At 48.1% G+C, this 15,475-nt stretch overlaps 1 protein-coding gene across 1 annotated transcript in view; it reads left to right on the top strand.

Annotated features, from left to right (window-relative positions):
- The window catches only part of LOC106569673 (uncharacterized), a 67,278-nt gene that overhangs the window by 29,572 nt on the left and 22,231 nt on the right, over positions 1 to 15,475 (top strand). Inside the window, exons 25-43 of the mRNA XM_045694360.1 lie at positions 725 to 985; positions 1,986 to 2,246; positions 3,256 to 3,516; positions 4,517 to 4,777; positions 5,788 to 6,048; positions 7,049 to 7,309; positions 8,310 to 8,570; positions 9,573 to 9,833; positions 10,314 to 10,583; positions 10,746 to 11,003; positions 11,124 to 11,390; positions 11,591 to 11,851; positions 12,396 to 12,656; positions 12,768 to 13,025; positions 13,130 to 13,393; positions 13,783 to 14,046; positions 14,255 to 14,515; positions 14,753 to 15,013; positions 15,179 to 15,439. Coding sequence (XP_045550316.1) covers positions 725 to 985; positions 1,986 to 2,246; positions 3,256 to 3,516; positions 4,517 to 4,777; positions 5,788 to 6,048; positions 7,049 to 7,309; positions 8,310 to 8,570; positions 9,573 to 9,833; positions 10,314 to 10,583; positions 10,746 to 11,003; positions 11,124 to 11,390; positions 11,591 to 11,851; positions 12,396 to 12,656; positions 12,768 to 13,025; positions 13,130 to 13,393; positions 13,783 to 14,046; positions 14,255 to 14,515; positions 14,753 to 15,013; positions 15,179 to 15,439 — 4,974 coding nt within the window. The remainder of the gene's footprint in view (positions 1 to 724; positions 986 to 1,985; positions 2,247 to 3,255; positions 3,517 to 4,516; positions 4,778 to 5,787; positions 6,049 to 7,048; positions 7,310 to 8,309; positions 8,571 to 9,572; positions 9,834 to 10,313; positions 10,584 to 10,745; positions 11,004 to 11,123; positions 11,391 to 11,590; positions 11,852 to 12,395; positions 12,657 to 12,767; positions 13,026 to 13,129; positions 13,394 to 13,782; positions 14,047 to 14,254; positions 14,516 to 14,752; positions 15,014 to 15,178; positions 15,440 to 15,475) is intronic.

Below are 15,475 nucleotides of genomic sequence, written 5' to 3'. Positions count from 1 at the left end.
CATTTAGTGGAGTGGAGACTTTAATAGTCTGGTTTGTATCTTTTCTCATACATCTATCCCCTGAACCTGATGGAGGATCTGACACATTAACGCAAGATTTTAGTTCTGGGTGTCCGAGATTCCATTCTTCATTACATTCCCACTTGTTGGACTTGAGTTAGCGACTGTATACTCTAGTACTTCTGTTGTCTCTGGACTGCTGAGCACTGTGTCCACCCATCAACCTGGAGGGCATGGTGTCCTGTTCCACCAACATCCTGTCCCTGACCTGGGATGCCAGCCCAGTGTACGGGGCCAACTACACCTTACACTCCCAGAAGATAGGGGGCGCTAACACCACCACTTCATATCCCACAATTTGTATTACATTTTTATTGACGGATAGCCAGGGGAACAGTCCAACACTCAGACATCATTTACATACAAAGCATTTGTGTTCAGTGAGTCTGCCAGATCAGAGGCAGTAGGGATGACCAGAGATGTTATCTTTATAAGTGTGTGAATTTGAACATTTTCCTGTCAAAATGTAACAAGTACTTTTGGGTATTAGGGAAAATGTATGGAGTAAAAAGTACATCATTGTCTTTAGAAATGATGTGAAGTAAAAGTTGTCATAATACAAATAAAACTCTCCTTTTCTCTGTCTCTCCCTTCTCTCTGTCTCTCTCTTTCTCCATCACCCCCCTCTCTCTCTCTCCCTCTCTCTCTTTCTCTCTCCCTGCAGGTGCCTGTCCCCCCACCAATGTCACAACGTCTCTGCAGTGTGATGGCAACATGGGCACTGTCTCCTGGACGGCCGTTGCCAAGGCGGACATGTACCTAGCAACCGCCACAGGTGACGACGGACACACCCACACCTGCAGCTCCAACTCCACCGACTGTTCCCTCACCGACCTGCACTGCGCCGAGACCTACGCTGTCACCGTGGTTACCATCGTCAGGGGCTGCCATAGCGACCCCAGCCCTGACGTTGAACTCAGAACAGGTGAGAAGAGACAGAGTCTGTCTATCTGATCTGTCTTTGATCAATATCTTGTAGATCTAGAACTCGATTACATCCTTCATAATCTCTCATGGACAGACGCACGTAACATAGAACGATATCGTAGCATCTCTCAACAGACTGTGGGATGAGACGATTAACCAGGGATTTTGTTCCACTGCGTAGATTTTTTCTGCCACTGATCATTTGGACAAATCACGATTTCGCAAGTATTCACATCTTTCGAATTTCAGAAGGGGAGGGGACATTTAGCACATCCATTTAGTGGAGTGGAGACTTTAATAGTCTGGTTTGTATCTTTTCTCATACATCTATCCCCTGAACCTGATGGAGGATCTGACTAATTAACGCAAGATTTTAGTTCTGGGTGTCCGAGACTCCATTCGTCATTACATTCCCACTTGTTCGACTTGAGTTAGCGACTGTATACTCTGGTACTTCTGTTGTCTCTGGACTGCTGAGCACTGTGTCCACCCATCGACCTGGAGGGCATGGTGTCCTGTTCCACCAACATCCTGTCCCTGACCTGGGATGCCAGCCCAGTGTACGGGGCCAACTACACCTTACACTCCCAGAAGATAGGGGGCACTAACACCACCACTTCATATCCCACAATTTGTATTACATTTTTATTGACGGATAGCCAGGGGAACAGTCCAACACTCAGACATCATTTACATACAAAGCATTTGTGTTCAGTGAGTCTGCCAGATCAGAGGCAGTAGGGATGACCAGAGATGTTATCTTTATAAGTGTGTGAATTTGAACATTTTCCTGTCAAAATGTAACAAGTACTTTTGGGTGTTAGGGGAAATGTATGGAGTAAAAAGTACATCATTGTCTTTAGAAATGATGTGAAGTAAAAGTTGTCATAATACAAATAAAACTCTCCTTTTCTCTGTCTCTCCCTTCTCTCTGTCTCTCTCTTTCTCCATCACCCCCCTCTCTCTCTCTCCCTCTCTCTCTTTCTCTCTCCCTGCAGGTGCCTGTCCCCCCACCAATGTCACAACGTCTCTGCAGTGTGATGGCAACATGGGCACTGTCTCCTGGACGGCCGTTGCCAAGGCGGACATGTACCTAGCAACCGCCACAGGTGACGACGGACACACCCACACCTGCAGCTCCAACTCCACCGACTGTTCCCTCACCGACCTGCACTGCGCCGAGACCTACGCTGTCACCGTGGTTACCATCGTCAGGGGCTGCCATAGCGACCCCAGCCCTGACGTTGAACTCAGAACAGGTGAGAAGAGACAGAGTCTGTCTATCTGATCTGTCTTTGATCAATATCTTGTAGATCTAGAACTCGATTACATCCTTCATAATCTCTCATGGACAGACGCACGTAACATAGAACGATATCGTAGCATCTCTCAACAGACTGTGGGATGAGACGATTAACCAGGGATTTTGTTCCACTGCGTAGATTTTTTCTGCCACTGATCATTTGGACAAATCACGATTTCGCAAGTATTCACATCTTTCGAATTTCAGAAGGGGAGGGGACATTTAGCACATCCATTTAGTGGAGTGGAGACTTTAATAGTCTGGTTTGTATCTTTTCTCATACATCTATCCCCTGAACCTGATGGAGGATCTGACTAATTAACGCAAGATTTTAGTTCTGGGTGTCCGAGACTCCATTCGTCATTACATTCCCACTTGTTCGACTTGAGTTAGCGACTGTATACTCTGGTACTTCTGTTGTCTCTGGACTGCTGAGCACTGTGTCCACCCATCGACCTGGAGGGCATGGTGTCCTGTTCCACCAACATCCTGTCCCTGACCTGGGATGCCAGCCCAGTGTACGGGGCCAACTACACCTTACACTCCCAGAAGATAGGGGGCACTAACACCACCACTTCATATCCCACAATTTGTATTACATTTTTATTGACGGATAGCCAGGGGAACAGTCCAACACTCAGACATCATTTACATACAAAGCATTTGTGTTCAGTGAGTCTGCCAGATCAGAGGCAGTAGGGAAGACCAGAGATGTTATCTTTATAAGTGTGTGAATTTGAACATTTTCCTGTCAAAATGTAACAAGTACTTTTGGGTGTTAGGGGAAATGTATGGAGTAAAAAGTACATCATTGTCTTTAGAAATGTGGTGAAGTAAAAGTAAATGTTGTCAAAAATACAAATAAAATTCTCTCCTTTTCTCTGTCTCTCCCTTCTCTCTGTCTCTCTCTTTCTCCATCACCCCCCCCTCTCTCTCTCCCTCTCTCTCTTTCTCTCTCCCTGCAGGTGCCTGTCCCCCCACCAATGTCACAACGTCTCTGCACTGTGATGGCAACATGGGCACTGTCTCCTGGACGGCCGTTGCCAAGGCGGACATGTACCTAGCAACCGCCACAGGTGACGACGGACACACCCACACCTGCAGCTCCAACTCCACCGACTGTTCCTTCACCGACCTGCACTGCGCCGAGACCTACGCTGTCACCGTGGTTACCATCGTCAGGGGCTGCCATAGCGACCCCAGCCCTGACGTTGAACTCAGAACAGGTGAGAAGAGACAGAGTCTGTCTGTCTGATCTGTCTTTGATCAATATCTTGTAGATCTAGAACTCGATTACATCCTTCATAATCTCTCATGGACAGACGCACGTAACATAGAACGATATCGTAGCATCTCTCAACAGACTGTGGGATGAGACGATTAACCAGGGACTTTGTTCCACTGCGTAGATTTTTTCCGCCACTGATCATTTGGACAAATCACGATTTCGCAAGTATTCACATCTTTCGAATTTCAGAAGGGGAGGGGACATTTAGCACATCCATTTAGTGGAGTGGAGACTTTAATAGTCTGGTTTGTATCTTTTCTCATACATCTATCCCCTGAACCTGATGGAGGATCTGACACATTAACGCAAGATTTTAGTTCTGGGTGTCCGAGATTCCATTCTTCATTACATTCCCACTTGTTGGACTTGAGTTAGCGACTGTATACTCTAGTACTTCTGTTGTCTCTGGACTGCTGAGCACTGTGTCCACCCATCGACCTGGAGGGCATGGTGTCCTGTTCCACCAACATCCTGTCCCTGACCTGGGATGCCAGCCCAGTGTACGGGGCCAACTACACCTTACACTCCCAGAAGATAGGGGGCGCTAACACCACCACTTCATATCCCACAATTTGTATTACATTTTTATTGACGGATAGCCAGGGGAACAGTCCAACACTCAGACATCATTTACATACAAAGCATTTGTGTTCAGTGAGTCTGCCAGATCAGAGGCAGTAGGGAAGACCAGAGATGTTATCTTTATAAGTGTGTGAATTTGAACATTTTCCTGTCAAAATGTAACAAGTACTTTTGGGTATTAGGGAAAATGTATGGAGTAAAAAGTACATCATTGTCTTTAGAAATGATGTGAAGTAAAAGTTGTCATAATACAAATAAAACTCTCCTTTTCTCTGTCTCTCCCTTCTCTCTGTCTCTCTCTTTCTCCATCACCCCCCTCTCTCTCTCTCCCTCTCTCTCTTTCTCTCTCCCTGCAGGTGCCTGTCCCCCCACCAATGTCACAACGTCTCTGCAGTGTGATGGCAACATGGGCACTGTCTCCTGGACGGCCGTTGCCAAGGCGGACATGTACCTAGCAACCGCCACAGGTGACGACGGACACACCCACACCTGCAGCTCCAACTCCACCGACTGTTCCCTCACCGACCTGCACTGCGCCGAGACCTACGCTGTCACCGTGGTTACCATCGTCAGGGGCTGCCATAGCGACCCCAGCCCTGACGTTGAACTCAGAACAGGTGAGAAGAGACAGAGTCTGTCTATCTGATCTGTCTTTGATCAATATCTTGTAGATCTAGAACTCGATTACATCCTTCATAATCTCTCATGGACAGACGCACGTAACATAGAACGATATCGTAGCATCTCTCAACAGACTGTGGGATGAGACGATTAACCAGGGATTTTGTTCCGCAGCGTAGATTTTTTCTGCCACTGATCATTTGGACAAATCACGATTTCGCAAGTATTCACATCTTTCGAATTTCAGAAGGGGAGGGGACATTTAGCACATCCATTTAGTGGAGTGGAGACTTTAATAGTCTGGTTTGTATCTTTTCTCATACATCTATCCCCTGAACCTGATGGAGGATCTGACTAATTAACGCAAGATTTTAGTTCTGGGTGTCCGAGACTCCATTCGTCATTACATTCCCACTTGTTCGACTTGAGTTAGCGACTGTATACTCTGGTACTTCTGTTGTCTCTGGACTGCTGAGCACTGTGTCCACCCATCGACCTGGAGGGCATGGTGTCCTGTTCCACCAACATCCTGTCCCTGACCTGGGATGCCAGCCCAGTGTACGGGGCCAACTACACCTTACACTCCCAGAAGATAGGGGGCACTAACACCACCACTTCATATCCCACAATTTGTATTACATTTTTATTGACGGATAGCCAGGGGAACAGTCCAACACTCAGACATCATTTACATACAAAGCATTTGTGTTCAGTGAGTCTGCCAGATCAGAGGCAGTAGGGATGACCAGAGATGTTATCTTTATAAGTGTGTGAATTTGAACATTTTCCTGTCAAAATGTAACAAGTACTTTTGGGTGTTAGGGGAAATGTATGGAGTAAAAAGTACATCATTGTCTTTAGAAATGTGGTGAAGTAAAAGTAAATGTTGTCAAAAATACAAATAAAATTCTCTCCTTTTCTCTGTCTCTCCCTTCTCTCTGTCTCTCTCTTTCTCCATCACCCCCCCCCTCTCTCTCTCCCTCTCTCTCTTTCTCTCTCCCTGCAGGTGCCTGTCCCCCCACCAATGTCACAACGTCTCTGCACTGTGATGGCAACATGGGCACTGTCTCCTGGACGGCCGTTGCCAAGGCGGACATGTACCTAGCAACCGCCACAGGTGACGACGGACACACCCACACCTGCAGCTCCAACTCCACCGACTGTTCCTTCACCGACCTGCACTGCGCCGAGACCTACGCTGTCACCGTGGTTACCATCGTCAGGGGCTGCCATAGCGACCCCAGCCCTGACGTTGAACTCAGAACAGGTGAGAAGAGACAGAGTCTGTCTGTCTGATCTGTCTTTGATCAATATCTTGTAGATCTAGAACTCGATTACATCCTTCATAATCTCTCATGGACAGACGCACGTAACATAGAACGATATCGTCGCATCTCTCAACAGACTGTGGGATGAGACGATTAACCAGGGACTTTGTTCCACTGCGTAGATTTTTTCCGCCACTGATCATTTGGACAAATCACGATTTCGCAAGTATTCACATCTTTCGAATTTCAGAAGGGGAGGGGACATTTAGCACATCCATTTAGTGGAGTGGAGACTTTAATAGTCTGGTTTGTATCTTTTCTCATACATCTATCCCCTGAACCTGATGGAGGATCTGACACATTAACGCAAGATTTTAGTTCTGGGTGTCCGAGACTCCATTCTTCATTACATTCCCACTTGTTGGACTTGAGTTAGCGACTGTATACTCTAGTACTTCTGTTGTCTCTGGACTGCTGAGCACTGTGTCCACCCATCAACCTGGAGGGCATGGTGTACTGTTCCACCAACATCCTGTCCCTGACCTGGGATGCCAGCCCAGTGTACGGGGCCAACTACACCTTACACTCCCAGAAGATAGGGGGCACTAACACCACCACTTCATATCCCACAATTTGTATTACATTTTTATTGACGGATAGCCAGGGGAACAGTCCAACACTCAGACATCATTTACATACAAAGCATTTGTGTTCAGTGAGTCTGCCAGATCAGAGGCAGTAGGGATGACCAGAGATGTTATCTTTATAAGTGTGTGAATTTGAACATTTTCCTGTCAAAATGTAACAAGTACTTTTGGGTGTTAGGGGAAATGTATGGAATAAAAAGTACATGATTGTCTTTAGAAATGATGTGAAGTAAAAGTTGTCATAATACAAATAAAACTCTCCTTTTCTCTGTCTCTCCCTTCTCTCTGTCTCTCTCTTTCTCCATCACCCCCCTCTCTCTCTCTCCCTCTCTCTCTTTCTCTCTCCCTGCAGGTGCCTGTCCCCCCACCAATGTCACAACGTCTCTGCAGTGTGATGGCAACATGGGCACTGTCTCCTGGACGGCCGTTGCCAGGGCGGACATGTACCTAGCAACCGCCACAGGTGACGACGGACACACCCACACCTGCAGCTCCAACTCCACCGACTGTTCCTTCACCGACCTGCACTGCGCCGAGACCTACGCTGTCACCGTGGTTACCATCGTCAGGGGCTGCCATAGCGACCCCAGCCCTGACGTTGAACTCAGAACAGGTGAGAAGAGACAGAGTCTGTCTGTCTGATCTGTCTTTGATCAATATCTTGTAGATCTAGAACTCGATTACATCCTTCATAATCTCTCATGGACAGACGCACGTAACATAGAACGATATCGTAGCATCTCTCAACAGACTGTGGGATGAGACGATTAACCAGGGATTTTGTTCCACAGCGTAGATTTTTTCCGCCACTGATCATTTGGACAAATCACGATTTCGCAAGTATTCACATCTTTCGAATTTCAGAAGGGGAGGGGACATTTAGCACATCCATTTAGTGGAGTGGAGACTTTAATAGTCTGGTTTGTATCTTTTCTCATACATCTATCCCCTGAACCTGATGGAGGATCTGACTAATTAACGCAAGATTTTAGTTCTGGGTGTCCGAGACTCCATTCTTCATTACATTCCCACTTGTTGGACTTGAGTTAGCGACTGTATACTCTAGTACTTCTGTTGTCTCTGGACTGCTCAGCACTGTGTCCACCCATCAACCTGGAGGGCATGGTGTCCTGTTCCACCAACATCCTGTCCCTGACCTGGGATGCCAGCCCAGTGTACGGGGCCAACTACACCTTACACTCCCAGAAGATAGGGGGCGCTAACACCACCACTTCATATCCCACAATTTGTATTACATTTTTATTGACGGATAGCCAGGGGAACAGTCCAACACTCAGACATCATTTACATACAAAGCATTTGTGTTCAGTGAGTCTGCCAGATCAGAGGCAGTAGGGATGACCAGAGATGTTATCTTTATAAGTGTGTGAATTTGAACATTTTCCTGTCAAAATGTAACAAGTACTTTTGGGTATTAGGGAAAATGTATGGAGTAAAAAGTACATCATTGTCTTTAGAAATGATGTGAAGTAAAAGTTGTCATAATACAAATAAAACTCTCCTTTTCTCTGTCTCTCCCTTCTCTCTGTCTCTGTCTTTCTCCATCACCCACCTCTCTCTCTCTCCCTCTCTCTCTTTCTCTCTCCCTGCAGGTGCCTGTCCCCCCACAAATGTCACAACGTCTCTGCAGTGTGATGGCAACATGGGCACTGTCTCCTGGACGGCCGTTGCCAAGGCGGACATGTACCTAGCAACCGCCACAGGTGACGACGGACACACCCACACCTGCAGCTCCAACTCCACCGACTGTTCCTTCACCGACCTGCACTGCGCCGAGACCTACGCTGTCACCGTGGTTACCATCGTCAGGGGCTGCCATAGCGACCCCAGCCCTGACGTTGAACTCAGAACAGGTGAGAAGAGACAGAGTCTGTCTATCTGATCTGTCTTTGATCAATATCTTGTAGATCTAGAACTCGATTACATCCTTCATAATCTCTCATGGACAGACGCACGTAACATAGAACGATATCGTAGCATCTCTCAACAGACTGTGGGATGAGACGATTAACCAGGGACTTTGTTCCACTGCGTAGATTTTTTCCGCCACTGATCATTTGGACAAATCACGATTTCGCAAGTATTCACATCTTTCGAATTTCAGAAGGGGAGGGGACATTTAGCACATCCATTTAGTGGAGTGGAGACTTTAATAGTCTGGTTTGTATCTTTTCTCATACATCTATCCCCTGAACCTGATGGAGGATCTGACACATTAACGCAAGATTTTAGTTCTGGGTGTCCGAGATTCCATTCTTCATTACATTCCCACTTGTTGGACTTGAGTTAGCGACTGTATACTCTAGTACTTCTGTTGTCTCTGGACTGCTGAGCACTGTGTCCACCCATCGACCTGGAGGGCATGGTGTCCTGTTCCACCAACATCCTGTCCCTGACCTGGGATGCCAGCCCAGTGTACGGGGCCAACTACACCTTACACTCCCAGAAGATAGGGGGCACTAACACCACCACTTCATATCCCACAATTTGTATTACATTTTTATTGACGGATAGCCAGGGGAACAGTCCAACACTCAGACATCATTTACATACAAAGCATTTGTGTTCAGTGAGTCTGCCAGATCAGAGGCAGTAGGGAAGACCAGAGATGTTATCTTTATAAGTGTGTGAATTTGAACATTTTCCTGTCAAAATGTAACAAGTACTTTTGGGTGTTAGGGAAAATGTATGGAGTAAAAAGTACATCATTGTCTTTAGAAATGTGGTGAAGTAAAAGTAAATGTTGTCATAATACAAATAAAACTCTCTCCTTTTCTCTGTCTCTCCCTTCTCTCTGTCTCTGTCTTTCTCCATCACCCCCCTCTCTCTCTCTCTCTCTTTCTCTCTCCCTGCAGGTGCCTGTCCCCCCACAAATGTCACAACGTCTCTGCAGTGTGATGGCAACATGGGCACTGTCTCCTGGACGGCCGTTGCCAAGGCGGACATGTACCTAGCAACCGCCACAGGTGACGACGGACACACCCACACCTGCAGCTCCAACTCCACCGACTGTTCCTTCACCGACCTGCACTGCGCCGAGACCTACGCTGTCACCGTGGTTACCATCGTCAGGGGCTGCCATAGCGACCCCAGCCCTGACGTTGAACTCAGAACAGGTGAGAAGAGACAGAGTCTGTCTGTCTGATCTGTCTTTGATCAATATCTTGTAGATCTAGAACTCGATTACATCCTTCATAATCTCTCATGGACAGACGCACGTAACATAGAACGATATCGTAGCATCTCTCAACAGACTGTGGGATGAGACGATTAACCAGGGACTTTGTTCCACTGCGTAGATTTTTTCCGCCACTGATCATTTGGACAAATCACGATTTCGCAAGTGTTCACATCTTCCGAATTTCAGAAGGGGAGGGGACATTTAGCACATCCATTTAGTGGAGTGGAGACTTTAATAGTCTGGTTTGTATCTTTTCTCATACATCTATCCCCTGAACCTGATGGAGGATCTGACACATTAACGCAAGATTTTAGTTCTGGGTGTCCGAGATTCCATTCTTCATTACATTCCCACTTGTTGGACTTGAGTTAGCGACTGTATACTCTAGTACTTCTGTTGTCTCTGGACTGCTCAGCACTGTGTCCACCCATCGACCTGGAGGGCATGGTGTCCTGTTCCACCAACATCCTGTCCCTGACCTGGGATGCCAGCCCAGTGTACGGGGCCAACTACACCTTACACTCCCAGAAGATAGGGGGCGCTAACACCACTACTTCATACCCCACTTCTGACTCCTCCATCTTCATCACCGGCCTGCAGTGCGGGGAACGCTACAAATTCCAGGTCGTCACTAGCGACGGGACTTGCAACAGCAGTCTGAGCCGGCCACTGGAGATGGATACAGGTAAGCAGAGCCTCACTGCTGGTTGAATAACTAATTATAGCCTAATATGGTCAATTTGTTTACCTCCTGTTTGGGTGAAACACTGTGACCATTTTGTGCCAAAATGCTCACCACCCATTGGCTGACATCTCATCACATGACCTCTGTCTCTCTGCCCATCAGCTCCATGCCATCCAACCCACCTGGCAGCACATGTGGACTGTGGAACCAACCGAGGAAACATCTCCTGGTTCGAGAGCGTTGGCGCCTCCTACTACATCGCTGAGGTGACGGGCAGCCATGGGCACGTGGCTTCTTGTACCTCCAACGATACTTCCTGTGTGGTGAAACTACACTGCGGGCGGACGTACTCGGCTACACTGGTTGCCTCCACTGACTCCTGCAACAGTACTCTGCACGCCACCATTGAATTTGACTCAGGTAAGACACACACATAAACTCCCCCAAACACACTGTACTCTTTACACAATCATTCTGTTTTTGTGCTCTCAAAACCCAACATGTCACATATTTCACTCTCCTCTCTCTTCCTTTGCCCAGCCCCCTGTCTGCCTGAGAACGTGGTGGCAGAGCTGAACTGTAACTCCAACGTGTTGTCGGTCCAGTGGCAGCAGACCCCTGGGGATGCAGACGACACCTACACAGCCCTGGCCATCGGCAATGACGGCTACCAGGCCTCCTGTAACTCCACCTCCACCTCCTGCAGCATCTCCAATCTGCAGTGTGGCCAGACCTACGAGGTGGCTGTCACCTCCTCCTCCATCAACTGTTCCATCATCGCTGGATCAGACTACCGTGTTCAGTCTGGTACGTGGGCTCTCTTTTCCAATATCCACAATAGCACTTAGTATGCATGCTCAATACATGACTTCATTATAAAAAGCTAGTGTGAATAGGGAAGTGAGATCCATCTGTTTCAGTTTTCCACGTGACCTGACCAGGAGAAACTGGGCATTAGTTATTGTCAATTAACACCTCTCTCCCCCTTCTCCCTCTCCCCTCTCCAGCCCCCTGTAAGCCCCAGAACACCACGGTGGACCTGGAGTGCAGCACCAACGTTGCCACGGTGATCTGGGATCTGACCAGCACGTCTCAGAACTACACGGTGACGGCCACGGACATGTCAGGCACCAACACCAGCTGCAACACCAACGAGACCAGTTGCTCCTTCTCCGAGCTGAGTTGTGGCGAGATGTACACCTTCAGCGTCATGGGCCTTACCAACGTGTGTATGAGCGAGGTCAGCTCTCCCATGCAGATGCTCACAGGTACTGGTGCACCTACAGTTCTCGTACATTTGATAGAGGAAATGTATGATAAATATAAAACATTTCTATCTAGTTCATTTTGCATTAATACAATACAATTTAATACCTGGGATAGGATAAAGTAATCCTTCTAACCCCCCCCCAAAAAAAGATATAGATGTACTATTGTAAAGTGGTTGTTCCACTGGATATCATAAGGTGAATGCACCAATTTGTAAGTCGCTCTGGATAAGAGCGTCTGCTAAATGACGTAAATGTAAATGTAAAATGTCCCTCTCTCTCTCTCTCCCTCCATCCCTCTCTCTCCCTCCATCTTTTTATCTCTCTCCCTCTATCCCTCTCTCTCTCTCTCGCTCTCTCTGTCCCTCTATCACTCTCTCTTTCTCCCTCCATCTCTTTATCTCTGTCCCTCCATCCCTCCATCCCCCTCTCTCTCTATCTCCATCCATCCCTCTCTCTCTCTCTCTCTCTCTCTCTCTCTCTCTCTCCTTCACCCCTCCCTCCGTCCCTCTCTCTCTGTCCCTCTATCCCTTTCTCTCTCCAGCTCCTTGCGTGCCCACTAACATAGCCTCCAGTCTAGACTGTGGTACAGGCATGGCCTTCATCACTTGGAACAGTGCCGTGGGAGCTACAGCCTACACCGTACAGGCGGAGAGTAACCATGGTCACAAGTCTTCCTGCAGCGACACAGGCACACAATGTTCCCTTAAAAACCTGGCGTGCGGGCAGGAATACTCTGTCGTTGTTGTAGCCTTGCACACCGGCTGTCCTGGACCAGGCAGTCAGGCTGTAACCTTCACTACAGGTAAATACAGTGTAGTTTAACTCTTCATATTTTCTACCTCTACTATAGTATTTTCTGACACTCTTTTATTCACTCTTTCATGACCTTTTGTCTGCCTTTTTTCCCCTTCAGCTCCCTGCTCTCCTCAATCTGTGGAAACCCAACTGGACTGCACGTCTGGAAGGTTGAATGTTTCCTGGCAACCGAGCATCGGGGCGACCCGCTACCACGCCACGGTGCAAGATGGAAGTAACGTCATGATGTGCGACACCAATACAACTTCCTGTGTTGTCCCCGACCTGAGCTGTGGTAACGCCTACAATGTTACCGTGGTAGCACAGGGCCAATCCTGCAACAGCTCCCACAGCGCAGCCAATGAGATTTCAACAGGTAAGAAAACAAGGAAGACGTTGTTTAATTGATGACCATTACTTAATGGTTGATCTACTGTTTGTTAGTCCTGACTATGCCCCGTCTCTCACTCTGCCCCCCAGCACCCTGCCCCCCCACCTCCCTCTCAGCCACCGTGGACTGCTCCACCAACATCGCTATGGTCACCTGGGACTCCCAGAATGCACAGGGGGTGGCGTACAGCGCTCGGGCATCAGACGTACAGGGTAGTTCAGTAGAATGTAACACTACAGACTCTAACTGTGCTCTGACTAGGCTGCAGTGTGGCAGTGAATACAATGTCACCGTCACAGCCTCAAAGGACAACTGCTCGAGCGTCCCAAGCCTGACGTTTACCTTCACTACAGGTCAGTGACACGTCAATGGGACAGTTATATTATCTACTGAGCAAATCTGAAAATATATGACATTGGGAGGTCGGTGGCACCTTCATTTGGAAGGACGGGCTCTTGATAATGACTGGAGCGGAATCAGTGGAATGGTATGAAATACATCAAACACATGGTTTCCATGGTTTCCATGTTAGATACCATTCCATTTGCTCCATTCCAACCATTACTATGAGCCGTCCTCCCCTCAGCAGCCTCCTGTGATTGTACACTATGTAAGGTTTGTAAGATAAGATAGTACTTTATTAATCCCCCAAAGGGGAAATTTGATTAATAAAGTACTAACTCATTTTGTACTAAGGTTACTATGAGGTTGTAACAACGTCCTCACCTGTTCCCTCCCTCAGCGCCCTGTGTGCCCCTCCTCTCTGATGTCCAGCTACTCTGCTCCTCTGACTCCGCCTCTATCACCTGGGCAACGGCTGCAGGGGCGGAGCTGTATGAAGTCACAGCGGAGGACGGCCAGGGCGGGAGCCTGCAGTGTAACTCCAGTGATGTCACTTCCTGCCAGGTGTCCAGCCTACAGTGTGGACAGCAGTATGTTTTCAGTGTGACCGCCTCAGACAGGCTGTGTGTCAGCCCTCCCAGTGCTATGATACAGTCAATGACAGGTACAACTGTGTGTGTGTGTGTGTGTTTCTATATTCAAGTATGTGTGTGAGTCTCTCTGCTTGTGCCCATTAAGGACCCAGGCTTTAGTACACACAGGTCACAGATCCTATTCTGAGGCCAGTCTAGCCAAATGAAAACCTTTGAAACTCATAACCCAGTTTCGGTGCTGGCTAACATGCTAACATGTCCCTGTGTTTCCCCCTGCAGCCCCTTGTCCTCCCCAGAACATCCGCACCTCAGTGGGCTGTGAGAACCGCACCGCCTGCATTAGCTGGACCCACAGCCAGGGGGCGCTGTCTTATACAGCTAGACTACACAGGGCTGATGGAGAGGCAGCGTCCTGCTCCTCCAACGCCACCGGCTGTGACATCACTTCCCTTCCCTGCGGAGAGACGTACACAGTGACGGTGGCTGCAGAGGGACATACCTGCAACAGCTCCCAAAGCTCGGAATCCTCTATCAAGACAGGTGTGTTACTAAGGCAACCAAGCAAACCATGACCCTAACCAAACCTATATATATATATAGAGAGTAAATCATACCAATGTAAGTGGTAACCAACACCAGCTACTAATCACAGGGCTGCTACACATATTTATTCGCTGATTGGTTATTAAAGGAATGGTCAACCCAAGTAGAAGCAGGAGAAATATGACTCCATCCCAGATCCATCTAATTCCATGGCATTGTGATGTTCCCTCCCAGCTCCATGTGTGCCCTCTGCTCCCGTGGCCAACCTGAGCTGCAGCACCAACATGGCCGCCATGACCTGGAACAGCAGCCTGGGGGCCGACCTTTACTCTGTAGTAGCCAATAGCAGTGCAGGTCACTCTGGCAACTGCCAATCAGCAGGCCTGAGTTGTGAACTGACGACCTTACTGTGTGGACAGACATACATGGTCACAGTGACAGCTCAGGACAGCACGTGCACCAGCGATAGCAGCCAGTCAGTGGAAGTCAAGACAGGTGGGTTGTTGTGCATAGACATCTAATGACATGGAATGATTTCTAATGCAGAAAGGCTACTCACCGAATCATGTTACCACATTGTCTTTTAAAATCACCAAGGCCATGGTTTTAAAGCTCACGGTCATTCTATTGTACATTATGTCATCTCCATCTCCTTTCCAGTTCCCTGCGTGCCCACGGGTGTCATGGCCAGTTCTGACTGCCTGTCCAATGCTGTGACTGCCTCCTGGTTAGCGAGTGACGGTTCAGAGTACTACACCGCCACGTTGGAGGATGGTAACGGCATGTCTACCACGTGTAAGTCGGTGGGGAAGCAGTGTAACGTCACAGGTCTTCAGTGTGGACAGGTCTACCATGTGACTGTAGCTGGGTCAGACGACCAGTGCACCAGCCCACAGAGCGTTGACACCCATACCCACTCAGGTAGGAACCACAGACACACACACACACGAACAGAAA

This window comes from Salmo salar, chromosome ssa14 (genome assembly GCF_905237065.1).
Source record: "Salmo salar chromosome ssa14, Ssal_v3.1, whole genome shotgun sequence".
Lineage (NCBI taxonomy): Eukaryota > Metazoa > Chordata > Actinopteri > Salmoniformes > Salmonidae > Salmo > Salmo salar.
The sequence above is the reverse complement of the archived record's forward strand: the minus strand, read 5'-3'. Positions and strand labels throughout refer to the sequence as shown.